This window comes from Cucurbita maxima, unplaced genomic scaffold (genome assembly GCF_002738345.1).
Source record: "Cucurbita maxima cultivar Rimu unplaced genomic scaffold, Cmax_1.0 Cma_Scf00026, whole genome shotgun sequence".
Classification (NCBI taxonomy): Eukaryota; Viridiplantae; Streptophyta; class Magnoliopsida; order Cucurbitales; family Cucurbitaceae; genus Cucurbita; species Cucurbita maxima.
In genome coordinates this window covers 606,370-620,387 of record NW_019272042.1, presented here as the reverse complement: position 1 = coordinate 620,387, position 14,018 = coordinate 606,370, and the positions used below count along the sequence as shown (strand labels likewise).

Genomic DNA, 14,018 nt, shown 5'->3' with positions numbered 1-14,018 from the left:
AAAAAAAAAAAAAAAAAAAAAAAAAAAAAAAAAAAAAAAAAAAAAAAAAAAAAAAAAAAAAAGGAAAATGTGAAGGTCGAGTTTATTGTATGTGCTTTGTTTGCCTAAAATTCCCAGACGTTTGAATTGAATTGGATGGACATGATGAAGTGTAATTTGTTTTTGTCATGATTTTGCATGGAAGATTGCAGGATACAGCAAAGGCATGGCGGTTTCTTGTCACAGCCCCACCTCAAGAATTTCTTTCTAAGTTCAGTTCTAAAGGTCACTCCACTCAAGAACTTAACCACTTGATGACTTAGGGGGTGGAAATTTAGTCTTTGTTTTTTGTCTTCAAAAATGTCTGAAATTTTATGTTTAGAAACTGCATATTACTTTAAAAACCACGTTCATTTGTATATCATATTTCTATTAAATTATTTATTAAAGAACTGAAGTAGAGCGCGGATGAACCTTTGAAACTGAATTGAAGTTGTCTCGTCTTCCTATTCCAATTAGGTACGAGCAGGGATTGGAAGGTTTTCTCAGTTGTCTCTTATTTCAATCTCCATTAATGTGAAATTCAGAGAAAAGTCTATTTGTTCCTTTTCCTATACACCCCAAGGATTCTCCACCTCGTTCGAAGCTAGGCCCCGACTTTGATTAGTTTATGTTCTTTCAGGGTTGAAGCTCATTGTCGGAGACATTTTGAACACTACAGTTTAGGTTCTAACCTGTTTTGGAAAGAATCATAAATTCTATGTTTTGGAAAACGATAAAAGATGGGATTGAGAATCTTCAAACGTATTGTGTTTGTATTTAACTCCTGAATAATTCCTATTACAGAAATCTATAGGATTACAAATGTAAAGAATGTTTTACCAATCAACATAAACTGCCCATCCAAATCAAATAATGCCAATTCAAGAATTTTTTTTTTTTTTTTTTAAAAAAAACCTTCATCATCTTGAAAATAGTTGTAACCTGTTGACATTGCAAGCAGAAGCTGCATCCTCAAAGCAGCTACAGAAACCATCTCCATCCTTTGGGAATGATGCTGGTAGCGGACGGTCTGGAATCACTCCTACCTGCAGAATATCCAGGCGGGTTAAGAACGTTGTCTTCGTGAGAAGTGTTCGTAGGGATAAGAGATAGAGAGACCTTGTCGATGTCGATGTGAGCTGGTGTCTCGTAACGAGCCACTGTCACAGCCAAGCCAGAACCATCGGATAGTTTAAAGACTGACTGAATCTTGCTGCAGAGAAGGATGTGAATTCTTGTAAGGAATTTGGATATACTACATCTAATCATGTTTGGGGCGCAGCCAAAAGTTCTTACCCTTTCCCATAGGTTGGTTCTCCAAATAATATAGCACGCTTGTTGTCCTTCAATGCTCCGGCTAGTATTTCACTCGCACTAGCAGTTCCCTTGTTCACCTAATATAAGCGTTATGTTCAAACGATCAAAATAAAGTTTAAAAGGCTTACATTTTTTCGTACACTACAGTTCAAACGTCCTGATATAAGACAGAATGCTATGAACTCTATAGCATAAGAATGCAGAGGAGAATAAGAGGATAATCGTGATTGTAACAGAAATATTAATGAGGAATCCACAGAAATATTAAATGTGAGTTAGTAAGGAGGTCGTGATGATGAAGTAAATAGTAACAATAGATGAGATACTTGATGGAGCCTTTATTTAGAAAAGGAATGGAGCTGAAAGTTTACCAACACAGCTAAAGGTTCTGAAGCTGCTATAGAGCTACTTCCATCTGAATCATATATATCTCGGACACCGCGACTATCGCAAATATACACGATAACACCTTTGTCCAACCTGAATAAGAACAGATAATATGAAACCAGGCTGCAGAACGTTAAGAGGACATTCTACTTGCTACAATGATTCGACCAAATAATATAGCACTATGTCAAGTACTATGTTAAAAGTATGATAAATTATTGAGATCCGACCAAATTGCAAATGAAATAATCAATGGAAAAGAGAAAATGCGGAAATTATAGATCTCACACATGCACAACATCAATGTCACCTAATAATATTAGTCTACTCGATTCATTAAACTACATCCAAAAAAACTTATAAAGACAGCCCATTCTACTAGGGGTTTAACGAGGGCAGGAGCAAGGAATCAAACATATAGGAAACTACCTGACCTAGCCAAGTGGTAATGGAACTTTCCCTTCGTTTGTCAGCCCACAGAACATGTGGTTTCTAAAAAGCACATTTGAGAGTTCTGAGATGTAACACCTCAAACCCACCGCTAGCAGATATTGTCCTCTTCGACCTTTTCCTTCTAGGGTTCCCCTCAAAAGCACATTTAAAACGCGTCTATTAGGGAGAGATTTCTACACCCTTATAAAGAATGTTTTGTTCCCCTCTCTAACCGATGTAGGATCTCACATGGAAATCCATTTCTCATTGCTGAACAAAGCAAGTTCTTTAGTTTTCAATAGGAAATGGATCTTGCATTCGTTTTTGGAGAAAATTTGGGATTGATTATTCCCTTTGAATCTTATTCCTTTGCTTCTTTGATCACACACTTCAAAAAGAGGCGTTAGTTGATTCAGTTTTAACTCTAAGTGCAACTTTCCTACCTCCTATAGAATTTGATTTCCATTTTAGACGAACTCATTACGACATCAAGTTCCAAACTTGTCTAGCCTTTTTATTGCTACAAGAGACCTCCTTTCCCTAAATGCAAAGTGATAATTTTACAGATGTAATATACTTGGATTATCCATTGTGTCATATTACACCATTAATGAAACTAACAGCATGAATAACACATCAAATAATATACCCAAATAGCACGTACCAAATCTTGGCAATCTCAACTCCTTCTGGAAAAAGACCACCACTGCAACAAGTTCCACAGTTCAAGAGGTGTGCTAAAAGGAAAACTTTAAGTGCTGAAAAGGGAAAACTAATCACCTATTATCCCGAAGGTCAAGTACAAAGGCATTAACCTTGTTACTCCTTAAATAATCAATCGCTTCTTTCACAGCACCTGCAAAGGACATAATTCTCATAACCAGATAAGCACATTACCCCTTGGAATCCCTTGACGACTGAGAATGATACAAGACAATGTACTAAACATATTGTTGTTTTCAAATGATGTGCAGATAAGTAGAATAGATTAAGGAAGTTTTTTGTTTAAATTCTTAGAATAAATTGTCTCTGAGAGTCAAACTACAATGTAGAGCCGCAGCAATAAAGGACAAAGGATCTTTCTTACCAGATGCCTTTTGAGTAAATGACGTAAGCTTGATGTAACCAATCTTAGAGGAGTCGTCCCCTGAGCCAGGCAACTCACAGATTCTGGACTTCACTGGATTTATTGCAACTTTCTCTCGCCTGGAAGGTATGATTCTATCAGTTCTAGAACCGTCAGAACATTTGAGGGAAAAACATACTTATGCAGCATAACTCATAAGTAAGCTATAACATGCCAGGAGATTCTTTAGGAACACAGGTCTTTTGGATCCCTAGTTCAGCTCCACGTTAAAAAAACGTAAGATAAAAGGACAAATATAGTAAACTGAAATATTCTACACTGACGAAAAACTACCAGGCGTTACAAAAAGAATTTAATCTACTGCTGGAAGGAGGAAGGCATCAAGTCATTGTCACTTAGATGTAAAAAATGTGGAAATAATCTTACACTAAATCAAGATGCTTTACACTTGGGCCACTTTGAACGGTCAATTGCACAGAACTTCCTTCTGGTCCTCTGCAATCACTCTTGTTAGAAGTCAATTCAAATACAATTAAATATACACCAAGAAATTGGTGCTTCAAAAGAAATTCTAGGAACAACTTTAACCAACTAAACATGAGTTAGAAAATTGGGTCTTTCTTAATCAAAAGCTTTTAAATAGATTCACAGATAATCAAATTGTGTGCCTTTAATGTTGCTTATTGTGATGGCCTATGAAGAAGTAACAAAGCGAAACACTCCGTATGTTTCATACTTCATTAACCAACATGAATCATAAACGAATAAAAATATTTAAGATCAAAGAAATTTTAGGGTATATTGAGCTCCTTAGTAATTTTTATCTATTAATCTACTGACAACACGTAATGTTACACCGTTTAATCCTATGGTAAGGGGAGAAACCTACTGCAATTGCTCTGCCGCATCATATATACCCATGGATTCTGTGGTAGTATCATCAATTGCCAGAATAACATCACCAGAAGTAATACCAGCTCTTTCTGCAGGGCCCCCTGGTGCAGCTGAAATGACAACAAGCCCAGCAGGTCCATCTACATTGGTGCGATAACCAATGGACAGTCCTACACCTGTAAGAGCACCTTGAGTACCAGACTGCCTTCAAAGAAGATATCACTAGAGTTTAGAGCATTTCTTTCTTATGCCCAGAAGGAGATTATAAGTGAATGTCACAGCTAAATTTTTATATAGAATTTCTTCTCCATATAGACAAATGAACCGACCTAAAAAAAGGTAGCATCTCCTACCTGCAAACTTTTAAACTTTTCAGGTTCTAAAAATCGAGTGAAGGGATCACCAAGAGTCGCAAGCATCTTCTTTATTGCAGTATCTGAAAACAAAATTATCAACTGAGTGGCAACATTTCAGGAAAATGAGTAAAAATGTCTGACATACTAAATTAGCAAGAAATTTCTCGTCTGGGATTTCATGGAAAGATGATTACTGTCGACGTCATACTTATAATAAGCTTTTTATATTTCCCAAACTTGTATATTATTGCATGATTAAACCGTGTAAATGATAAACATTGGCATTGGCACTTTGCAGAGCAACCACAAAGCTAAATTCACAATAGAGCACATAAATAACTCGAAAGCATGATAAACAAATCAATAGGATCAGAGGTAGTGTTCTCATAAAAAGAAGAAGAAATCAGAGTTTCAAATGCTGGGACAAATTTACGACCCCTGGGGTATTGGAACTGTTTAGTGTATATTCATGCTTTTAGATGATAATTACGAAAATATTCGGTCTACCGTGCATGATCAGAAACAGAGAAAAGTTTCATACAGGTCTCTTCTCGCGTATTCATGGGTTCATTTCTCAATGCATTTTCTCTGTAACGAAACCAACTTTGCCCATTAAAGGTCTTATCAATATATGCACGATCTATTGTCCTCCACGCCTCCAAAAACAGTAGGTTCTCTTCAGTGAGGGCCTCTGAATAATAGAAACACATTTAATCATGAAAAGAACAATGAAGAACATTCGGTTCTCAGAAATTGCAAACACTAAGTGAAAATTTGAACCTACGTGATGAAGTGCCGCCAAAAGTAGAAGAAACTGACATTACTAGCATCACGCAGACCATCACTCGAGCAAGTTTTACAGAGAAACGCTGTCTAAATTTTCCCAAAGAACTCCTGATTCTTCGGAAATTCACCTGGTATACATTCCAATTGAACACATACCGATAATTCAAGGATATCAAATCAAACGAAGAAGCCAAACAGGAATGATATCTCCAAAACTGCCGAAACAACAAAACACGATTTGATCCACAATTACAGCCCAAAGTTCTCTCCCGACCATCGGCACTGAGCCTCGTCGATCGACCAAGACCAACCACAGAAAAGTTCCATGGCAATACCTGCGACTGTGAAAACTAGCTCAATCTAACATGCCACTAAAACAGTAATATAAATTCTTAACGCCACATTCAACGACGGAAATTTCGCCGGCAGAATAAGATTTTGCACTATAATTGACGGCAAAAAAAATTGGCGATCATTTAAACAAAGAGATGGAGGTGGAAAAGAGTACCTTTACAGTGGCGCGAGAACTAAGAGTATTTTGATGCTGGACATTGAAGAAAGAGAAACGCTGTGAGGACGAAGAAGAAGCGCAGCTCGAAAGGAACTCCATCGGCAGTAAGAGCCCCGGCGGAAGAAGCCTACTGAACGTTCACCACCATTTCTGACGACTGGTACGGCTTATCCATTGTTTTTGCTTATTTTTTCGGCTCCTGAAGAACGGAACGAAGATGGGCTGGACTGGGCTGGGCTGGTATGGGCCGGACTGGACTTGGCTGGTCTGGACTGGGCTGAGATGGGCTATCGTGGGCTGAGCTGTGGTGGGCTGGGTTGATCTGAGCTGGACTGATAGTGGTGGATCCAACAGGCCCATGGGCCTACTTGACAAGTTGTTTTTTTTTTGGCTAAATATATGTTTGCTCTATTTTTTCAATTTAGTCCCTCAATAAAACTTCATCGGACTAAATTGAAAATTTTAAAACAAAAAATATTAAATTTTAAAAAATAAACAAATAACTATTAGGGTCTAAAATAAAGAATATCAATACATGTGTGGTGGGAGATTCAAATAGGAGTGTATATTTAATTCGACACCTCCGACCAACCTAACCCGAACTATAAGGGTTGGGTTGGGTTGTATTAGCTTTTCGAGTTGGTTTGGGTTCCTTTTTCTGAACCGAATTGACTCGATTCGGTTTCAAGTTCATAGGGAAAAACCCTCCGGCTGACTAGCTTTTTGGGTTGGTTTGGGTTCTTTTGGGTGGAGTAAAAAAAGATCCCTCAACCCAACCGAACTCAGACCATGTACACCCTAGATTCAAACATGTTATTCCAATGGCCTTTCCCTAGATAAAAATATAAATATATAAACATTTCTTAAAGTAAATATTTTTTTAATGTATATTAAAAATTATGTGAATTTTACCACGTATTAACCAATGTAAGTATTTTTTAAAAAATAATTATAAAAAAATAACCCGACAATTCAACAACTCAACTAAAAAATACAGAGTTGCGTTATGAACTCTATTTCAGTTACTCGGGTCACCAACCTAACCAATCCAACACTTTAGGTTAACCGGAACATTTTCTCTAAATTATAATTTTCTTATAAAAATGAAATTTCATATTTTTACATTAAATTTGGATACCATATTTACTTCTAATTCACATTTACTTTGTGGGTATTTATATATACTAATATTTTCAAAATTAAGTTATATGTAGAATTTAATTACGTTGGTATTAATAAAGAGTCTTTAAAATAATTTATAAATTGTGGGCCCCACCCCAAATCAAGAGTGAGAGAATGAGATTCACCTAATCTAGGTAAGGAATCTTGTTTCAAATCCTAAATTTGTGGACTTTTTTTTTTTTTTTTTTTTTTTTTTTTTTTTTAAATAATATAAAAATATAAATCTATAGTATTTCCCCATCACAGATTTTTAATAAATTAAATAAAATAAAATTTATTGTTTTAAATTCTATTTTTAGTATCTGACTTTTCAAATCTAATGATTTTTATACTTAAAAAAAATTCAAAATATTTATTTAATTTCCAATTTTGGTCTTTAATCTTCATTTCTACTTAATTACGTATTAAGTCAATACACGTCAAATTTCAATATATATATATATATATATTATAATTATATTTTTGCTTATAAATATTATTATTTTTATTAAAATATTTTCCTGTTCTTTCTTTAAATATTCTTATTGAGAAGTCCCATTTAATTTTTTTTTGGGAATAATTATTATAAGAGTTGAAAAATAACCTAAAAATAAAAAAGGTAAGAAAAATTCCTTCGAGGAATATTCCCTCCAATGGGCTCGAGATTGAGATAGGTGGTGAAGAGGAAGACACGGAAAGTCTTCTAGGTACTCGTCCTATCTTNTTTTTTTTTTTTTTTTTTTTTTTTTTTTTTTTTTTTTTTTTTTAAATAATATAAAAATATAAATCTATAGTATTTCCCCATCACAGATTTTTAATAAATTAAATAAAATAAAATTTATTGTTTTAAATTCTATTTTTAGTATCTGACTTTTCAAATCTAATGATTTTTATACTTAAAAAAAATTCAAAATATTTATTTAATTTCCAATTTTGGTCTTTAATCTTCATTTCTACTTAATTACGTATTAAGTCAATACACGTCAAATTTCAATATATATATATATATATATTATAATTATATTTTTGCTTATAAATATTATTATTTTTATTAAAATATTTTCCTGTTCTTTCTTTAAATATTCTTATTGAGAAGTCCCATTTAATTTTTTTTTGGGAATAATTATTATAAGAGTTGAAAAATAACCTAAAAATAAAAAAGGTAAGAAAAATTCCTTCGAGGAATATTCCCTCCAATGGGCTCGAGATTGAGATAGGTGGTGAAGAGGAAGACACGGAAAGTCTTCTAGGTACTCGTCCTATCTTTTGGATATCTCTACTATACGTCTTTAAAATTTAAAATTTTATATTTAACTATAGGGGTGTTCATATGATTCTAAGAACTTGATGAAACTGGATTAACTAATCTAAACCTTAAAATGGGATTTTTTTTTTCACATTAGGTTGGATTAAATTTTTAAATAATAAAAAATTAAGGTCGGGTCATGGATTAATTCCAAAGTAAATTACAACTCAATCTAATCCTACTAGGAATATTAAATTTTAATTATTAATATAATACGTAATAATAACAAAAAAAAAAAAAATGACCTTATCCAATACAACCACAAATAGATAGTTGAGTTGAGTTAGATTATGAACTCTATTCCAGTTGCTCAGGTCACTCGCTCAACCAACCCTAACTCAGCCCTTAAGCACTCCTACAGATTTGGAATATGAGGTGAAAAAAAGCTATCGAATTCTTTAATCTCGTGTCTTGTAACTATACACAAAAAAGTTCGAGCATTCGTTTAGTACAGCAAATATGTGGTATTAATTTTATGGGCTTAAATGAACGTATATATAGATTAAATTATATATATTATGTATGGTAGCCTCAAATTGTATATATATATATTTTTTTTCTTTTTGGAGTGGGGTGTCGAGGCTCCCACTTTCACGTTCACATGCACACACTAATATTCCCATATCCTAACTATGAATTTACGATATTACCCCTGGAGTGGACCCTACCCTCGTACTATAAAAATTGATAACTCAGCGCGTGGAGTCAAACACTATCATCGCCGCCACATGCGGTGTCTCTGCGGGCCCCACCATCTTCAAACATTTTTCCAAATAAATCTTGAAACAAAAAAAATAAATAAAGAAAGAAACTCCAACGTGTCGGACTCTTATTGGGTAAATTACGTGTACGAATCTCATTGGATGAAGCGCGACATCGTGAACGTCGTCCAATATTACTCTTTTTCCTTCTCCCTAATTTACCCCTGCAAAAAACCTTAAAATACCATCCTACCCCTATGATCCACGGTAAATACGGTGTACTTTCTCCTTAGTATTTTGCCAACTCACACCGGGCCCCACTTACTCCGACAGTTGATCGTCCTCCTTTCACTTGGAAGTCAAAGTCAAACCCTCCTCTGTTATTCTTACTCTACACCCACCCGCACATGAAAAAGGATATTTTTGAATATTTTATTTTTATTATTAATTAAAAAGGAAAAAAAAAAGAAAAAAGAAAAAAATTGACATCCCCTCGTTGCGTTTCCCCCACCACACCCAAAAACCCTCACGAAGACATCGTGTTGACGATAATAATAGACTCACAACAACACTCTTTCTCTCTCTAGAAAACGGGTTCTCTTTCTCTCTCTTTTAAAAACTCGCACAAAAAAAAAATGGAGTCTTCTTTGGCTTTCATGGATGACCTTCTGGATTTCTCTTCCGACATCGGTGGGGAAGACGAGGAAGACGACGCCGTTCCACCCTTTTCCGTTAAGCCCAAGGCGGCGGCAGTGACTGACTCCTCGGAGTTCAACGCCGGTTTCCACCCGGAAGATTCCTCCTCTTGCCGTGTTTTGCCTGTAAGTCCTTTTTTTCGCCGGTGGGTTTCGTTATTCCGGTTGGGTTGTGAAAAACGGGCTCACACGGAGTGAGTTTCTGAGTTGACTCGCCTGAGTTGCGAAAAAGTTGAAGAGAACGTTAATTGGGTGGGTGGGGGTGGGTGGGGGTCAGTTGAAAAGACGGATATGGCCCTGGGTACACTAGTTGAATTAGGAAAGTTGAGGGTATTTTGGGTATTGTGTTAATGGGGGTCCTTTTTATGTGGTTCTGAGCTGTCGTCTGTTAGGTTTAGAATTGTATGCTTGTAAATAATAAATAATAATAATATCTGATGGAGAGGGAGTGGAAATATCAATCAATCTTTAATATTGCCACTCCTGTCTTCCTGTGAAATGACACTTTTGCCCCTATCCTCCAACATTCCTTTAACAAATGGGACTAGGCTTATTCGTCCTTTTGCTTTTAGCCCCCGCAGTCACGCCTTTTCTCATCCTAATTTTGAAAAAAAAAAGGGCAATAATTTAATTATTATTTATTATTTTTGCTACTGTTATTATAATTATTGGTGGATCAAAAAAAACAAAAAATACGGAACCGAGTTGACTCGGTTTTTTTAGGCCGAGTTACTGAAAAACTCGTTTTTGGTTTTTTTTTGGGTGTTAGGAGGAGGATTACGCTGAGGAAGAACTCGAGTGGCTATCAAACGAAGATGTATTTCCCGCCGTTGAGACGTTCGTCGATATTCTCTCCGACCACCACCACCCGCAGCCGCCGTCGTTAATGAGCGTTTCCAAACAAAACAGTCCGGTTTCGGTTCTCGAAACCACTTCAATCAGTAGCCACGGCGGAAATAAACCGAGTGCCCATGGTAGCATTCTGATGAGTTGCTGCGACGGCCTGAAAGTTCCCGGCAAGGCACGGAGCAAACGCCGTCGTGGCCGTCACATTTCCGGCCACCATCTCTGGTTCAAACAACAACCCAGTTCAAGAAATGTGAAACAAATACTACCCATCACCATCGCTACCGCTACCACCGCGGCGGCGGTGACGACGGCGAAGACACCGATTGGGAGAAAATGCCTACATTGTGGAGCGGAAAAAACGCCGCAGTGGCGGGCTGGTCCATATGGGCCGAAAACGCTCTGTAATGCTTGTGGAGTTAGATACAAATCAGGGCGGCTGGTGCCGGAATACCGCCCGGCGAGTAGTCCGACGTTCTCGCCAGAGCTGCACTCGAATTCTCACCGGAAAGTGATGGAAATGAGGAGACAGAAGCAGTTTGGTATGGTGGTGAATCCAATGGATAAAGGGTAAGTTTAAATTTTGGGGATTTCTCTTTTTGGTTGAGTTTAATGAGCCATTTGGTTCCGTTCTTCATTAATCTTCTTCTTTTTCTTAATTTTAGCTTAGTTTTTAGGCATTTGTTTGTTATGTGGGATAGAGATTTAAAATTAGTGGAAAATTTCTCTGTTTGATGCTGAAAATTCATTATAGAGCTCTTTTAATGCATAGAAATTTAGGGTTTTTGTTCATAATTTCAGAGATTCTTAATTGGGTCTTGCAATACTTACTTCTTTGTCTGTAAAAATTTGAAATTTTCTGGGTTTGATTTTCCCGAGAAAATTCATGTTTGCCAATGAATTTTGTGTTTGGCAGGCGGGAAAATTTAGTGCAAAAATTTGAAGGATTGAATCGATTTTTTTGTTTCGTTATTTGGGTTTGAGATTATAATGGGTATTCCAATATCAAATCAAAATTTTATTTTTATGTGTATTATGTAATTAAATAATTTGTTTTTCTTTATTTATTATTTGTGTCTTTTTTTTTTTAAATATTTTATTTAATTTGTCAGTGTCCAGATTTATGTAAAAGGATATCCTCTTTTTTAGTAATTTCACGTGATCGATCATTCATGTAATTAATTAAAAATTGAGAGAAATAAAAATGTTATTAATTTAATTAGTCGCGATTTTATTTATTATTTTTCTATAAATTATTTATTTATTTATTTATTGTTGTTGTCGAGACGCGAGTGAAGAAATTATTATCTTACGTAAAGAAAGAGAATCAATGTTAGACCCGACCCGACCCGGACCGGCCCAATAGTATTGGCCCAATTTGTTTTAACTACGTTCACGAAGGTTTTAATAATAGCCCTTATTTTGATAATTAATTTTTTAGAAAATATTTTAATTAACTGTGATACATAATCTATGCATATGGTTGTAGACTAGTTTTAAAATTGTGAGATTGATTGTGATATATAATAGGCTAAAGTGGATAATATTTACTAGCGGTGCGTTTATGCTGTTACAAATAGTATTAGAGCTGGATACCGAGCGGTGTGCTAGTGAAGATGCTGGTCCCAAATGGGTGTATTGTGAGATCTAGGGAAACGAAACATTTGTTACTATTAAAACTTTTATTTAGTAAACGCATTTTAAAACGGTGAGACTAATAGCAGAATGTAACCCTGCCAAGATATTGGATTCACATTTGAAAAGGGAAATGAAACATTTCTTATAAGGTATGGAAACCTCTCCTTAGTAGCCGTGTTTTGAAACCATGAGGCTAATGACAATATATAATGGGCCAAAATTAACAATATCTAGGCGAGGAGTAGGTTACGTTGTAGACAAAACATTAGTAGGCGTGTTTTAAAATCGTGATGTTGATAGCGATACGTAAGAGACTAAAGCAGACAATTTCTACTAATAGTGAGTTTGAGCTATTACATAACGAGTATGAATGGATAAGAAAAAAAAAAAACACCAAAACTTCGACTCTTAATCTCTACGTGTGGAAAGTCAAACTTTTGAATTTTGACCGAGCATTGAATATTAATGTGGATATCGACGAATATCTGTATATATATTATTTTATTATTAGTATTTATAGTGATATTGATAATAAACCTCCACATTCATTGGTGCAAGCTTGAGATAAGGGTTTGTGTTCTTTTTTGTGGGTTTTCCACTGCCCATCCAAAGACAAAAGACCCCACACACTTAAAAAAGCTATCAAATGTGTGTTGTTCTTCTTCACTTTTCCCCATCTTTTTACTTCCTTTTCATTCTTTATTATTCCCATTTCCTATTGTGGTATTTTATGGAGTTTGATTTGAAAAGCTACACTTTCTTTCTTTGCGTTTTAGGTCAATTGGGATCGAAAATTTCAACCGTAGCATACTATAGATACGCCAACAAAATTGAGCGGAGTCAAATGTGATTTATAAAGTGATTAGATATCTCATTTTAAGAAGTGGGCTCTCGAGTTTTCTTTCAATCACAGCATAGCATACACAAAATTCGTTGTCCACTTCCACTCAAGATCGAAACTTTCAATAATAACAAACAGTAGAGATGTCCGCAAAATGGAGCGGAGTCAGATGTAACTTATAAAAGTGATTTAATATCCCGTTTCAAGAAGTGGGTTCGAGTTTTCTTTGAATCATAGCAGAGTATACACAATTCGTTGTACACTTCCACTCAAGATCGAAACTTTAAACTATAACATACAGTAGAGACGTCAACCAAATGGAGTGGAGTCAAATGTTACTTATAAAAGTGATTTAATATCCCGTTTTAAGAAGTGGGTTCGAGTTTTCTTTCAGTCATAATGTTACTTATAAAAGTGATTTAATATCCCGTTTTAAGAAGTGGGTTCGAGTTTTCTTTCAGTCATAACATTACTTATAAAAGTGATTTAATATCCCGTTTTAAGAAGTGGGTTCGAGTTTTCTTTCAGTCATAACATAGCATACACAAATTCATTCTACACTTCCACTCAAGATCGAAATTTTCAACTGTAGCATATTGTAGAGACGTCAACCAAATGGAGTGGAGTCAGATGTTACTTATAAAAGTGATTTAATATCCCGTTTTAAGAAGTGGGTTCGAGTTTTCTTTCAGTCATAACATAGCATACACAAATTCATTCTACACTTCCACTCAAGATCGAAATTTTCAACTGTAGCATACTGTAGAGACGTCAACCAAATGGAGTGGAGTCAGATGTTACTTATAAAAGTGATTTAATATCCCGTTTCAAGAAGTGGGTTTGAGTTTTCTTTCAGTCATAACATAGCATACACTAATTCATTCTACACTTCCACTCAAGATCGAAATTTTCAACTGTAGCATACTGTAGAGACGTCAACCAAATGGAGTGGAGTCAGATGTTACTTATAAAAGTGATTTAATATCCCGTTTTAAGAAGTGGGTTCGAGTTTTCTTTCAGTCATAACATAGCATACACA

General features: G+C 35.3%; 2 protein-coding genes across 6 annotated transcripts in view; one reads left to right on the top strand and one right to left on the bottom strand.

Moving 5' to 3' along the window:
• LOC111499128 (carboxyl-terminal-processing peptidase 2, chloroplastic-like) overlaps positions 1 to 5,958 on the bottom strand; it is a 26,289-nt gene extending 20,331 nt beyond the window's left edge. Inside the window, exons 1-13 of one of the 4 annotated variants that reach the window (XM_023150611.1) lie at positions 5,789 to 5,958; positions 5,279 to 5,621; positions 5,036 to 5,185; positions 4,492 to 4,574; positions 4,134 to 4,339; positions 3,671 to 3,739; positions 3,245 to 3,363; positions 2,938 to 3,013; positions 2,822 to 2,863; positions 1,710 to 1,818; positions 1,318 to 1,415; positions 1,141 to 1,234; positions 928 to 1,067 (exon numbers count right to left, since the gene is read on the bottom strand). In XM_023150611.1, coding sequence (XP_023006379.1) covers positions 942 to 1,067; positions 1,141 to 1,234; positions 1,318 to 1,415; positions 1,710 to 1,818; positions 2,822 to 2,863; positions 2,938 to 3,013; positions 3,245 to 3,363; positions 3,671 to 3,739; positions 4,134 to 4,339; positions 4,492 to 4,574; positions 5,036 to 5,185; positions 5,279 to 5,621; positions 5,789 to 5,890 — 1,617 coding nt within the window. In that variant the 5' untranslated portion in view covers positions 5,891 to 5,958 and the 3' untranslated portion in view covers positions 928 to 941. Of the gene's footprint in view, positions 1 to 777; positions 1,068 to 1,140; positions 1,235 to 1,317; positions 1,416 to 1,444; positions 1,614 to 1,664; positions 1,819 to 2,821; positions 2,864 to 2,937; positions 3,014 to 3,244; positions 3,364 to 3,670; positions 3,740 to 4,133; positions 4,340 to 4,491; positions 4,575 to 5,035; positions 5,186 to 5,278; positions 5,622 to 5,788 lie in introns of those variants that run through there. The other 3 variants (XM_023150610.1, XM_023150612.1, XM_023150613.1) reach the window with 3 other exon arrangements.
• A 3,510-nt stretch (positions 5,959 to 9,468) lies between these two features.
• Positions 9,469 to 11,275, top strand: LOC111499085 (GATA transcription factor 1-like). Of its 2 annotated transcripts, none has more exons than XM_023150544.1 (2): positions 9,469 to 9,780; positions 10,427 to 11,275. In XM_023150544.1, the coding sequence occupies exons 1-2, from the start codon at positions 9,595 to 9,597 to the stop codon at positions 11,072 to 11,074; spliced, it is 834 nt and encodes a 277-aa protein (XP_023006312.1). In that variant the 5' UTR covers positions 9,469 to 9,594; the 3' UTR covers positions 11,075 to 11,275. The 2 variants fall into 2 exon arrangements, with proteins under 2 accessions (XP_023006312.1, XP_023006311.1); XM_023150543.1 differs by having other exon boundaries at positions 9,475 to 9,780; positions 10,424 to 11,275.
• The last annotated feature ends 2,743 nt before the right edge of the window (positions 11,276 to 14,018 follow it).